At 42.8% G+C, this 13,678-nt stretch overlaps 1 protein-coding gene across 1 annotated transcript; it reads right to left on the bottom strand.

Annotated features, from left to right (window-relative positions):
* Positions 1-3,782: 3,782 nt before the first annotated feature.
* Positions 3,783-6,896, bottom strand: LOC124539638. The gene is made up of 3 exons (XM_047116937.1): positions 5,022-6,896; positions 4,690-4,938; positions 3,783-3,893 (listed from the first exon to the last, which is right to left on the bottom strand). Exons 1-3 carry the CDS (start codon positions 6,894-6,896, stop codon positions 3,783-3,785), a joined length of 2,235 nt encoding a protein of 744 aa, XP_046972893.1.
* Positions 6,897-13,678: the final 6,782 nt, after the last annotated feature.

Here is a 13,678-nt window from a genome sequence, read left to right as displayed (position 1 = left end):
TGTAATTTATAGATATCCAATAACAACGCTCTTTATAATCAATAATAATATAACACTTTGTAATTAGTCATGTGAATAGAACGCTAATTACGATCTATTCATGTAACCAATCTGTGATGTATGAGGCACCATTTATTTGTATGAGTTTGTTGAACCAAGTGTGTTAAAATTAAATCCATACAAAAAAGGAAGTAAGAGTATGCATTGAAAAAGTTAAATGTTAATTGCAAACTACCCTTAAAACATTTCGTTATCTTGATAATAATTCCATCTATTAACACCAATCGTAATTAAGTCGAAATGGCCCAGTGGTTAGAGCAAGTGCATCTTAACCGATGATTGCGGGTTCAAACCCAGGCAAGCACCGCTGATTCATGTGCTTAATTTGTCTTTATAATTCATCTCGTGCTCAGCGGTGAAGGAAAACATCGTGAGGTAACCTGCATGTGACAAATTTCATAAAAATTCTGCTACATCTGTATTCCACCAACCCGCATTGGAACAGCGTGGTGGAATATGTTTTAAACCTTCTCCCCAAAGGGAGAGGAGGCCTTTAACCCAGCAGTGGGAATTTACAGGCTGTTGTTGTTTGTTTGTTGTAACTAAAAACGACACTTCTCATTGAATTACAGAAATCCTCTTAACTAATATTATAATTGCGGAAGTCTATATGTCTGTTTGCCTATCTGTTACACTTTTAAGACTAAACCACCGAACCTAATTTGAAGAAATATGTTACAAAGCAAACTTGAACCCCAAAAAATACACATACATTGTTTATACCTAACACCTGACGACCCATATCTAAAACCTCTGGGTAGGTAACACCTACTCATCATATACTCTATCAAATTGAAGAAACGCTTAGTATTGTTGTGGGTCTATCTGTTTTGAAGGATAAGTCAGTGTATCCAGGGATATTAAATCTTTACTTCCAAGGTTGGCGATTCATCATGTTAGGAGTTATTAATATTTCTTAGCATGCCTAAGCGATCCCGTGGCGTCCGCCGAAAGACGGAGAGGGTACCGCTGGTTTTTTAGTGGGTAAACCCGGTGTGCTTGGGCGCACTCGGTGTCCAGGGCTCCGGGGAGTCCCACATACACCCCACTTTGCATCATGTGGGGGAAGGAAGAAGAAAAAAAATGGTTAATATTTCTTACAGTGGCAACATTTCAAGGCGATGATAACCACTTATTAGGTGAGCCTCCTGGCGATTTGCCAATCCATCTACTTATACTATATAAAACAACACAATCAAAACCACGAACGATATCTAGAAAATTATTTATGTCAACGTTTAATGATATTATCATAATCATGACGATCTCTTTTATAAATAAGTTTTTAGTCTGTAACTTCACTCATATAGAACTGCCTGGGGTGGTAGTCAAAAGTATTTTCGTCGGTAAGGTATTGCCTAAAACTTACTTTACTTTTATTTACTTACTTTATTTACTTTACGAAGATTGAAACTTGGTGTTACAATTTCACCTATACTCCTCGTATTTGTTTAATTTTCTTGTAAATATACTGTGACGTCACTGTAAATATTTTGCTACCAAAATTCAGAAGGTAGTCTCGTACCCTTTTTTTTTTTTTTTTTTCTCGCTGTAAAAACGCATTACGCGCTTCCCCCACTTGATGGAAAGTGGGGGGGTGTGTGGGACTCCCCGGAGCCCTGGACGCCGAGTGCGCCCAAGTACGCCGGGTTTACCCACTAAAAAACCAGCGGTACCCTCTGCGTCTTTCGATGGACGCCACGGGATCGCTTACGCATGCTACCGTGACGCCCTGACGGTCGGCCCACCTATGCGGGCCTCTTACACCTAGGGGTGATTCCCGGGGTACTGGGACCCCCCTAGTCCCTGCGGCGCCTATTGAGGCGGTGGGAGAAGGTGCGCGTAGCGCCTTTTCCTCCTCCCCGGTCGTCTTCTGCGGAGCGAGTCAGCGGCGGCACTCTCTTCCCGCTCCCGCTCCGCGGCTTCCTTCTGCGACATGACACTTTCGCAGAAGGAGCGCATCTCCGACCAGCACATCTCGCTACCGAGCATGGCGTTGATGATGCTCGGCAGCGAAAGGTCTCCGCCCATAGTCGCCGCAAGGGTGTGCCTCTGAGGCCCCCACGCAGCACACTCGTACAGGGTGTGGTACGCCGTATCCACTGGCGCACCACACTCGTGGCAGGAGGGTGTCTCCTCCCGCCGCGCTATCCCGTGCAGGTACTTACCGAAGCATCCGTGTCCAGTAAGTACCTGCGTCATTCTGTACGACAGTGTGCCGTGCTTCCTCTCGACCCAGCGACTCAAGTGGGGACGGATCGCCTCCACTGTCGCTAGGCCCGCCGTGGGTGACCCCAGATCTTCCTGCCATCGGACGATCAGGGCTTGCTGGGCTAGAGCCCTGATCCGCCCGATCTCCGCCGACCCTGGACGTTCGCCGCGGTCCCTCGCCTCGACCCGGAACCGGTACACTTCCGCGAGCACCTCAGCCTGGAGCTCCCAGGGCGGATCGCCCGCGAGAAGTGTCGCCGCAGTCCACGACATCGTACGGTAACCTCTGATGCCTCTCACCGCTATGACCCTCTGCGGCTTGCGCAGCAGGGCCCGATTTTTAGTGGTGAGGGCATCTATCCAGATCGGGGCACTGTACAGCGCCATCGACCTCACTACGCCGGAATAGAGACGCCGGCATAGTGACCCCGGCCCCCCCCACATTCGGAAGGAGGCGACCAAGAGCGGCGGCGGCGTTGATGAGCCTCGGGCCGAGATGGATAAAATGCTGCCCGAAGCTCCATCGACCGTCCAGGATCAGGCCCAGATACTTCATCTGGGCCTGCACCTTGATCACCGTCCCGTGGACGGTGATACTCGCACCTCGTGGGGGTCCTTTCCGTGGACCGTGGAAGAGGAGGGCCTCCGTTTTGGATATGGAGACCCTCAAGCCCAGCATTTCCATGCGGTCCACGGTGAGAGCCGTTCCGACTTCGGCGAGGCGAGCCGCCTCCCGGAAGTCCCGCCCAATCGCCGTGACGAGGGTGTCGTCAGCGTAACACAACACCCCCATCCCGGGAAGGACGGGAGCCAGTCGAAACCGACATTCCACAGAATTGGGCCGAGAACCGACCCCTGTGGAACGCCGCAGCTCAATCGATGTCGGATGAGCCTCCCATCGACCCCCGCCCAGAGGATCTCCTTGTCCTGGAGGTACGCCTCCAACAGCCTCCTGAGATAGGACGGCACCTCATGATATCGAAGTGCCTCCCGTATAGTCTCAAAGGGGAGACTGTTGAAGGCGTTAGCCACGTCGAGCGAAACCGCCAAGACGACTTGCCCCTGGGCCACCGCTTCCGTCGTCCGAGTCTTCAGGGCGTCCAAGGCGTCGACCGTCGACCGGCCTGCCCTGAACCCGTACTGAGCCGGCGAGAGACCCGGACCGACCTCCTCGAGGTGCTGAACGAGACGGGCTGCGAGGATCTTCTCGAAGAGTTTTCCAGTCTCGTTCAGCAGCACGATTGGCCTGTATGCCGAAGGGGAATCTAACGGCCGACCTTCCTTCGGCAACAGGACCAATTTCCCTTCTTTCCAAGGCTTCGGAAACTGCCCACTGCACAGACACTCGTCGAACAGCTCCCGAAGCCTTGCACCTAGGTATTCCAGGGCGTCGCATAGAACACGCCCAGGAACCCCGTCCGGACCCGGCGCCGTCTTCTTGGCCTTCAAGCGACCGAGGGCCATCTCCATTTCCCGCTCCGTGATCAATGGTAAAGCCACTGCGTCTTCGGTCACGGAGCTGGGGGCCATCTGTGGAGGGACATGCTCGCCTGGGTGGGGAAAGAGTTCCCCGACCAGGCGCAGAAGGAGTTCCGGCGGCAGCGTCTCTGTGAGAGGGGCGCCTTGGGTGCGGAACTTCCCGCGCACACCGCGGTACGGACGCCCCCACGGGTCTCGATTGAGACCCGCCAGAAGCTCCTCCCTGGCCTCCTCTTTAGCCTTCCTTATCGCCAGCTGCAGATCTTTTTTCAACTGGCGATAAATGTCTAGCAACTGTCCCTCCAGATCCGTGTCGAGGCCGTTGCGCCTTCGACAGCGGACATAGGCCCTCCGCGCCCGGAGGTGGTCGGCGATTTCGGGCGACCACCAATAGACCTGCCGGCGCTTTACTCTGCGCTGGGTCCGAGGCATGGCCGCATCACAGATCTTCTTGAGTGAACTGCGCATGCGGCCCGCCAGCTCCTCTGCGTTTGCGCCCTCCCTCCTCCCTGCGGAACCCCACCGCTGCACGATGGCGGCCTCCTTGACCAGCTCTCGATCGACCTGGCCGAGAGACCATCTCGGCAGCGTGGTCGGCACCCTCTGGGGTTCCGCCGGCCTGCGAGAGGTGGAGATCTCGAATCGGATGTAGCGGTGATCCGATAGAGTCTCCGCCTCCTCCTCTACTCTCCAGTTCCGCACTATGCGAGCCACCACAGGGGTGGCGAACGATACGTCCACCACGGAACCCCCCTGTTGGCGAACGCAGGTGTGAACCTGCCCCCTGTTGAGAAGGGACAGGTTGGAGAGCAGGGCCCACACTTGAACGGCGCTCCCTCGCGGATTCGTAGCGGGGTTGCCCCAGGCACGCGACTTCGCGTTTAAGTCACCGAGAACCAGTGTCGGTTTCGGCGACTGCCTGGCCACCGCAGCTCTGACAAAGCCGAGATATGTCTCGAACTCAGCCAGGCTGCGGTTAGGGGAGAAGTAAGTACCGACGATGGCGTACTTCCCCCACCCCACCACTACGTAGCCCGAGCCCCTCTCGATGAGTGAGAGGGGGGGCCCCGTTTCATTCCTCGCGAGGACCGCCACGGTGCCGTCCACGTCCCCTACCCAATGAGTTAAGGGAGGAACGTAATAGGGCTCGCAGGCCACAGCCAGGTCAATCCCCCACTCCGCCATGGACTGCAGCAGTAGATCCTGAGCCCCGGCGCAGTGGTTGAGATTAGTCTGAAGGAAGCTGAAGTCGGCACTCATGTTGACATTGCAGCTTCCTCCTCGGCCTGGCGCCGTCCGACGTTGTTGGTGGTCTGGGTAGCGAGGACCACCTTACCTTTTGTGATGGGGGGGTTACATTCTTTCGACCCCATCACGTGCCCGGAGGGCTTCCCGGCTTCTGCGCACACCGCGCAGCGCAGCTTCCCGGTGCATTCAGCCGATTTATGACCTTCAACGCCGCACCGGAAGCAAAGGTTCCCTCGATCCGCATTGAATGGGCATAATATCCTAGTATGGCCAAGGCCCATGCACTTGTAGCAGCGCAAAGGGCGCTGCTCTAGCACGCATACCCTGGCCGAGCTCCACCCAACCAAGAGACGACCGGCGTCTGACAGTTTCTTTGCCGCAGCTATTGGACATTTCACGCGGACCATACCCATGTAACCGGGCCCACGTGCAATCTCTCCACATCTTAGGTCTTCAGGGGCACAATTCCCCTCGCGGGCGACTGCGGCGATAATCTTATCTTTGGTGACGGAGTCATCTAGCCCCGTCACCTTAATGTCCACTTTTTTTACGGGATGAACGACGCTAGCCACCCCATCCAACACTGTGCGGAGCTTATCGGCTAGTTTTTCGGCCTGGTCCGACTGTGCTCTCGGCAGCTCCAGCACCCTGGCTCCCGTCGCGGAGCGTCGGACTTTTAACCCTCCATTGATGCCGAGTTCTTGCAGTTTAATGCCTTGCTCAGCGCGCTCCAAGATCTGAGCATATGTGACACCTTTCTGCTCCGCTTCTGGCTGCAGCGTAACCACTACTGCAGCTGTACGAGGAGCAGTCAGCTTAGGCTTGGCCGCTTGAGGTGTCTTAAGCACCGTGTTCGCCACCGTGGCATTTGTTCCAGCCGAAGAGTGAGCCTGTTTCCCCTTCTTCCCCTTTTTAACTACAGTGGACCAGGACATTTCCTGGACCACCTGAGGTGGAATTGTCTCCGACACGAGCGAGGCGCTTGAACAGCCAGCAACAGGTGCCGGTGGGGCAGCTGATGGAACCCGCTTAGGTAGGGGTGCAGAAGTCAACGGTGGAGCCGAATTGACTGCCTGCGCTCGGGACACAGCAATTTGCTGTGCTGATTCCCGCCTCTTATCAGCAGCTAATGGTGGGCGCTGTATTTTAGCCGGAGGAAGGCGTTCCTCCAATTCGGCAAATCGGGCGTTGATCATAACGCCTATCGACGATATAATTGAGGCTTTTATATTATCCACCGCCCGAGCATCGTGTGCAGAGCTGGTGGATGCCTCATTGACCACAGCGACCTTGGACCGCATCTCCGCAAAATCGCGACGGTGAGCCTTCACCTCGGCCTTGAGGCTGTCTACCTCTTTGCGCAGGCGTCCGTTATCAGCGCGGAGCTTTCGAGTCTCCTCGGCTTCCGTCCGAGACGCTAAGGCATCTACAATGGCCTGTAGTGCAGCCGCCGACTCCCTCAGCTTTTTGCCAAATCCTCCTTTTAAATTGGAGGACTTTTGTGCCACCTCCAAAATGAGGGCTGCGCTTCGACCAGCCTGTGCGCGAAGTTCCTCGGCGCCCATTTTTGTGGGATCCTTGGTGTGGACATCCGAGGAAGAAGATTCCTCGGAGTCCAAAACAGCCTGAGGAGGTTCCTTTCGAAACGCTCGACTACGAAGCGATCGTTCGAAGGCCTCCTCTCTAGCCTCATTGGCCTTGGCCTTAAGCTCAGCCTTAGCCCGAGCAAGACCACTTCCACGACCTTTAGTAGTTTTGCCGCGAGTAGCAGGCTTGCTTTTTGCAGCCATCCTCATCTCCGTCTCCGTATCGGAATCGGAGTTAAAAATAACGAGGCCCTCATATGGCCTTTTTCGGCGAATTAGGGCATCGGACGATAATTCAGTATCGACTTCCATCGCCAAGAACAAACAACATAAAAAACAACGAAACAAACAATATATGTATTTATATCAATATAAATGCATAAATCTGTAACAATAAATATGATCTAAAAAGACCACTTAACAACAACAAAACCAATCCGTAAGCAAAACAAGTGTCCGATAAACAAAGCAAATAGTCGAGATGTGACGTCAGAGATAACGAAAACCAGTTTTCAAGCCAGATGTCGTTTAAATTCCTCAAGTCGTAATATTTAATCGCAATATTCAACACAACCTCCGTCTAAGACGTCCGAACGTTGAATCCGAGGTAGTCTCGTACCCTATTGTTATGAAAGACCGGAAATTTTAAAAGAGGAAAGAGTAGTTCTACAGTAAAGTTTACTGAATAGTCTGAACCTAGCCTAAAACAATCTATATTCATATTATAAATGTAAAAGTAACTCTATCTGTCTATCGCTCTTTCACGACCAAACCAATGAACCGAATTCGATAAAATTGGGTATGAAGCAAACTTAGGCTATGTTTTTTGCCTAACACGTGACAACGAATCCCCTCAAACGCAAGCGAAACCGCGGTCGAATACTAGTAAAATATAAATATAAATCATTATAGAATTCTTCTGAAAATATTCAAACGACTCAAAAGTTACCGAACTTCAAGTTGCGACCCTCAAAACCTTTCGACCCTTAGTGCTCATAGAGTTACAACTTTATACTTCAAAGTTGACAAAAAGAATAAATTAACTCTTATAAGAGAAAACTGTGAACTACCACCGTTTCGGAAAGCAGCCTCTAGCGAGAAGAAACGGCAAGAAACTCGCATAGTTGCTCTTTTCAAATAAACAAATTTACAATGCTGTTTTTTACAATCATTAGTGTCCTGCGGCGTTTTTTTTCTAAAAAGTACTCTTAACAAATAATACGATTTATTTATTAATTTAGTCTTAAAAAACTTTTTAAATTTTTACAAGCTAACTTCATAGTAAATTTCACCTAATTACAGGTAGTGGTTTGAAACAGACAGACAGACAGAATTTCATATTAAAGATATAAGTATAGATACATATAAATAGATATTTTCATATTTATTGGAGATTATTAGGCAGCTCTACCGTTTTACCATAAAAGTTGCCGATTAATGATTATTTTTACGGAGAAGATTTTTAAGCCATTAACTTTGATTTATCCTAACAGATTACGAGAGCTATTATATTTTTATATACCTTTGCTTGCGCATATACTTTTGCATAATAATAAGTCAGAAGTAGTTGGTTGTTCTCCTATGAAATTCGCGGTGACCATAATCGGCCATGCGACATTCGACGAGCTCCGTGGTCGAGTAGTGTAAACACCGGTTTTCATGGGTACGCCACTCTGAGGTCCCGGGTTCAATTCCCGGCCGAGTGGATGTAGAAAAAATTCATTAGTTTTCTATATTTTCATGGGTCTGGGTGTTTGTAATACCGACGTTCCTTCTGAATTTCCACAACACAAGTGCTTTAGCTACTTACATTGGGATCAGAGTAATGTATGTGATGTTGTTCAACATTTATGTTTTAAATATTAATCTAAATTGTACCTGGTCACATGGCTAAAGGTCCAAAACGGTACGATAACATGATTGTTTCAACGAAAATTCTATTGTAACTCCATCAGAAAGAAAATACGGTTACGAGTCATTTTGTACTGAAGGATGCTATTTGGAAGGCATTTTTCAAACTTTCATAACTTTTTTCTAGCTCACATAATTAAAACAAAATATTACTTTATAGAGACTTGTACAGGATTTTTTTAAGATACTTACATTGACAAAAGAATTAGAGTTGGTCGATATCAATTTTTTTTAATATTAAATCTTTGTTAAAACACAACAATTTAATGATTAGCAATCAAGAATCCCTCAAGCCGGAACACGACAATAGTCTATTTGACAATGCGAAAAATAAAGTGTCAATTATTGTTGTCAGTATATAATGTGAGTTTAAAATGGTTATTTATCAACGAAAGTTGAAAGTAATACTCAATTTATTAAAAAATCCATAAATAAGTATGCATTTTTGAAACGATTGTCACATGACACAAAACGATTTGCCGGGCTTATGACGAAGTCACTTGCTTATTAACCTTGTTTGTCTACAAAACGTACCACAGATTAAAATACAGGCAAATGATGTCACCGACCCCATTGCAGCGCCATATGTTCGCGTACTTTTTAAATATGGTATTATTAATATGATATTTTTCTGCAAATATGTACTCTAAATAAAAAATAAAAAAACTTTTACTGGGTTCCTCTACTAAATAACATAAAATGGATTTTAATAACCAGTCAAATAGCCTATTCTAAGTTTTTCTGTTAAGCGAAAGACTACTTGATGAGTGAATGATGAATGAATGAATGGTTTAAATAAAAATAGGTTGCTTATTAGCACTGAAAAATAAAAGACTTCTTTCTCTATCTCCTCGTGAAGCTGTAACTTTAATACAAATTTTCAAAACGATCTCATCTTCCTATTATTTGATATAGCATCTCACAGCAGTCACAACAATCAAATTGAAATTACCCTAAATGTAATACCTAAGAATATTTGTTTAATGGTTACATTTACGATCCCACTTAATAACCTAACAATTAATTTCAGTTGTAATATCTGAAATTTTAATAAATTTGAGTAATACTTTAAATAATACTTCCTCGTTTAGTACTTTGAGTAATACTTTAAAGATTACTTCCAAGAATTAGTAATGTTTTGTACTTTTGTGGATTAATTGTTATGTAATTACTTAGGTAAAGTTATTTCATTTATTTAAAATAAATAGAGTCGCGCCAGGCCAACCCGTATTGGAGCAGCGCGATGGAATATACTCCTAGCCTTCTCCTCAAATTGGAAGGAAGACAGCTCAGCAGTTACTTTAGGGAAGATTACAGTGTTACTGTAATCTTCTATTAGTATAAGACTACTGTAAGATTATACTATTAAATATTTTCAATTAGTATAAGTACGTAATGCATGACGTTTTAAGATATTAGGTTGTGATATAATCGACAATGACAAATAAGCAATTGAATATTTAATCAATGTCATTTATAATAATAATAATAACAATAGCATAAGAGGATAAAATAGCCTTATTTTTCATCTTCAATTCGTTTTAGAATAATACTTAATCGTCATAATTCATATCATTAGTATTAATAATTGTTTATTTTAGTAATTTGTGCAATCGTCAAATAATTACTGCATTAATTAATTTTATTAAATTAAATAAAGCACGAGAGGAATTAATAAATATAAATAAAAAATAGGCAAATGCTTGTTCTGGTTGGACTCGCAATTTTCAGTTTAACACGTGTTCCAAAAAACTTCACTAAATCTATTTAAAGTAAACTTAGTTCCTAATAAAAGTAAATAAAATTACAAAGTAAAATAACCCACATCTGGGCACAAATTATTTCATTTCATTTTATCATGTCATTCACCGGTCGAAATCACTGAAAAATATTCATTATGGCTGTTTCACTTATTCGCTCTTACAACCGAAACACTGCAATACTAAATATTTGTTACTTGGCAGTGGAATATGTGATGAGTAACTTAAGGAAGCTTAAACGAAGCCTTACCACTCTCTTTATATTCTAGCATACTCCTAATATATAATTGTTGTTATTATAATTAGATAAATAAATAGAGAAAAACAATTTCAAATTATACGCTTAAATTAAAATTTTAAAAATTATTCTGTTGCTAACCCTTGTAAATGCAAGATGCATTTGTAATGTTTTGCTGACTGTACTTCGTTTCAATCTCAGATTCATTAACAATTCGTGAGCTATTTAAGCACAAGTGCTAAAACTTCATTGAATTTCATAGTACCGCATTAACTGAATAACTAGGGAATAATATTTTATTATGTTGCTGCTGAAACAAGTCATAGTTCTTCTGGTCTCAACATTTCACATTTTATGGAAGAACTTTTTTTATATTTATGTCATATCCTACTACAAGCCTGTTCACCACTCCTATTTAAAAACAAATAATTGCGTTTGTTAAATATGAAAACACATTGAATAAAAATGTTATATACGAAATTGGATAATATGTAGGCCTCCTCTATATATGTATAATGCTTGGAGCCTATTCCACCATTTGCATTTGATTTGCCTGCAATTCGGTAGAGTAAATGTGGCATTATTCCTCCCGACACACGCCGTTTAATGAATACAAAATAAGCTCATGAAAAGGAAACATATACCCGGGATTGAACCCGCAATCTTTTATGATTAAGTTTTCTTACGAAACTGAAAATGAAGAGTCTGAAATGTTAAAAAATGATTTGAAAAATAAAAGTGACGTTTAATAACCTCGAAAACTCTTTTAATTAAGCGAAAAATTCCCAACGTTCAAGTGATTTATGAGTGAATTTTTAGGATAATATTTCTGACTGTTTATTCAGAGTTCCGTCTCTTTATATTCTGTATAATATTACAGCTTTTTGATTTATAATGTTTGAAGATGGTGGATATATAAGAAGAAAGTATGTTCGTTTAAATCAAAAGTTTAGCCTTCTAATGGTAATTTAATTTCCTATTTACGCTTATAAATGAAACGAACCTATAGAGCCGTCGGTTCAGCACTTGATTATATTTAAATTGTGATATTCGTATTCCAAATTTAAAAAAAAGGAACCGATTCTAAATTTAAAATAAAGTTTATGATGAAACATTTTATGTCACACAAAACCGCCGCTCGCCAACGTCAAACCAAAGTACGTTTATGATTCTGTAGCAATTCACTTCGCACGTCACTCGTGAAAAGTTGACAACTCACAGTGATACTACATTTCGATACGTGTTCTTTAAATTTTATAATCATTATTGTCAGTGTCACGTATCACATTCTGACATTTCACCCTCGTATTCTGCTGTGAGATTCGAGTTTCTTGTTACAGAATAGTCCTACTGAATTGAATTACTTTATTTAGTTCATAATTTGTCTTTGTCTGCTTCTTTTTAATGACACATGAGGATGGCTTTACACAGTGACTTTGTGATAGAATTTTGTACCACAAAGCCACTTCTACCAATATTATAGCAATAATTAGTATTTTGGTGTTCCAGTTGGGTTAGTTATCCAGTATTACAAGAATGATGGGATATACATATCATAAACTATCATAGTATTTCTTACAGCGGAATGTCTATGATTTGATCAACCTTTAATATAATTGAAAAAAAAAACAGTTAATACAGCCTTTATTATTTTGTAACATTATATAGTATATACACTTTCTGCTTAATTTATTTTAAGTGCTAAATATACATAGATAAAAAAAGAACATTATTTTTATAAATCCTTAAACTTAAATTATAACCTATTAAAAAATTATTCACGCACACACAAATTATGAAAGGCTCAAATGTAAAAAAATACTATACAACGTATACAATAATCGAATGCTTTAAGCTTATAAGGCGGTAAGAATCAAATAAATAAAATTTTAACAAAAAGAAAAACCGACTTCAAACAAAACAGTATTTTAAAACAAATTAAAATGCACTAAAAAGTAATAAAAATAATTGCATATTTAAGATATTTTTGAGAGTCCTCCTAGGTAAAATGAAATGAAAAATATTAGACTACTTAAAAGTCGATTTACGATTATATAACGTAGTTATAGTTATTGTTATATTTGGAGCCGGTGTCAGCCACAGGCACACGCTTCAACAATCAAAAGAAAGAAGCGATACGAGCCTCTTGATTGACCCAGTATAATATCGTATAAAAGGTAATTTGTAAGAAACATTTCTTAAAGTATTCTCGTATTGTTTTTTGATAGGTATAGTATAGGGTTGGCTGACACCGACTCCAACTATAGCATTTTAATTTGTTTTAAAATACTGTTTTGTTTGAAGTCGGTTTTTCTTTTTGTTAAAATTTTATTTATTTTTTGATTTTAAGTGAGGCTGATGTAGACTAACATTTTTTTCTTAATATGGATATATATATTAAGCGTGCCGTTTATATGAATCAGAAACTACTTCAGGAACAATTTCAAAAGAAACTTTCGAATAAAGCAAAAATAGACTTTCGAAAATGCGGCTTGAATACGTCATGCGGCATAAACTACAAGGTACCACCCTTCAATGAGCTGTAATCGACCTCAGTAAAATAACTTTGCAAAAGAGCTATTCGTATGCTATGTCGTACATCATATGACATCACATCATATACACAAAATTTAATGAAAGACAGAAAGAAATTCTGCCCCAAATCGCGTTTTTTTTTAATAGATAGTGTAATTCAAGGGGAAGGTTTGTGTATATAATAAATGAACAATATAGTAAAGAAACACTGACAATTTTAGAAGTTTGCAATGTGATGTCGTAAATAAACAAATTCTTTAGTACATTTAGTATCAGTATTGCACCCGTGAGAAGTCGGGGCGGGTCGCTAGTTGATTATAATATTCGATTATGACAATTACATGAACATAACCACGTTCCGGAAGGTGATTCAAATATCCAAGTAACCCATAAATAAAAGATTCGACCGAGTATTGCTAACGTGCTCCTCAGAATTGTTCCGTTCCCTCCCGTTCCCTTAATTTGTCATAGATCCTGTGCTCAGAACCTTACCAAACTTTCACCAAACTACCCTTAAAGTATATCCTTTATAATAAAAAAAGAATCATCGAAATTGGCTAACGTGATTTTGAGTTATTCACCTATTTGTCGCGCATATACATAATGCAAATTTAAGACTTATGTCGTTTTCATACGGATACCATCATCGG

The sequence above is a fragment of the Vanessa cardui genome, chromosome 23 (genome assembly GCF_905220365.1).
Source record: "Vanessa cardui chromosome 23, ilVanCard2.1, whole genome shotgun sequence".
Taxonomy (NCBI): Eukaryota; Metazoa; Arthropoda; class Insecta; order Lepidoptera; family Nymphalidae; genus Vanessa; species Vanessa cardui.
Note: the sequence above shows the minus strand (reverse complement) of the source record. Positions and strands in the feature narration are given on the sequence as shown.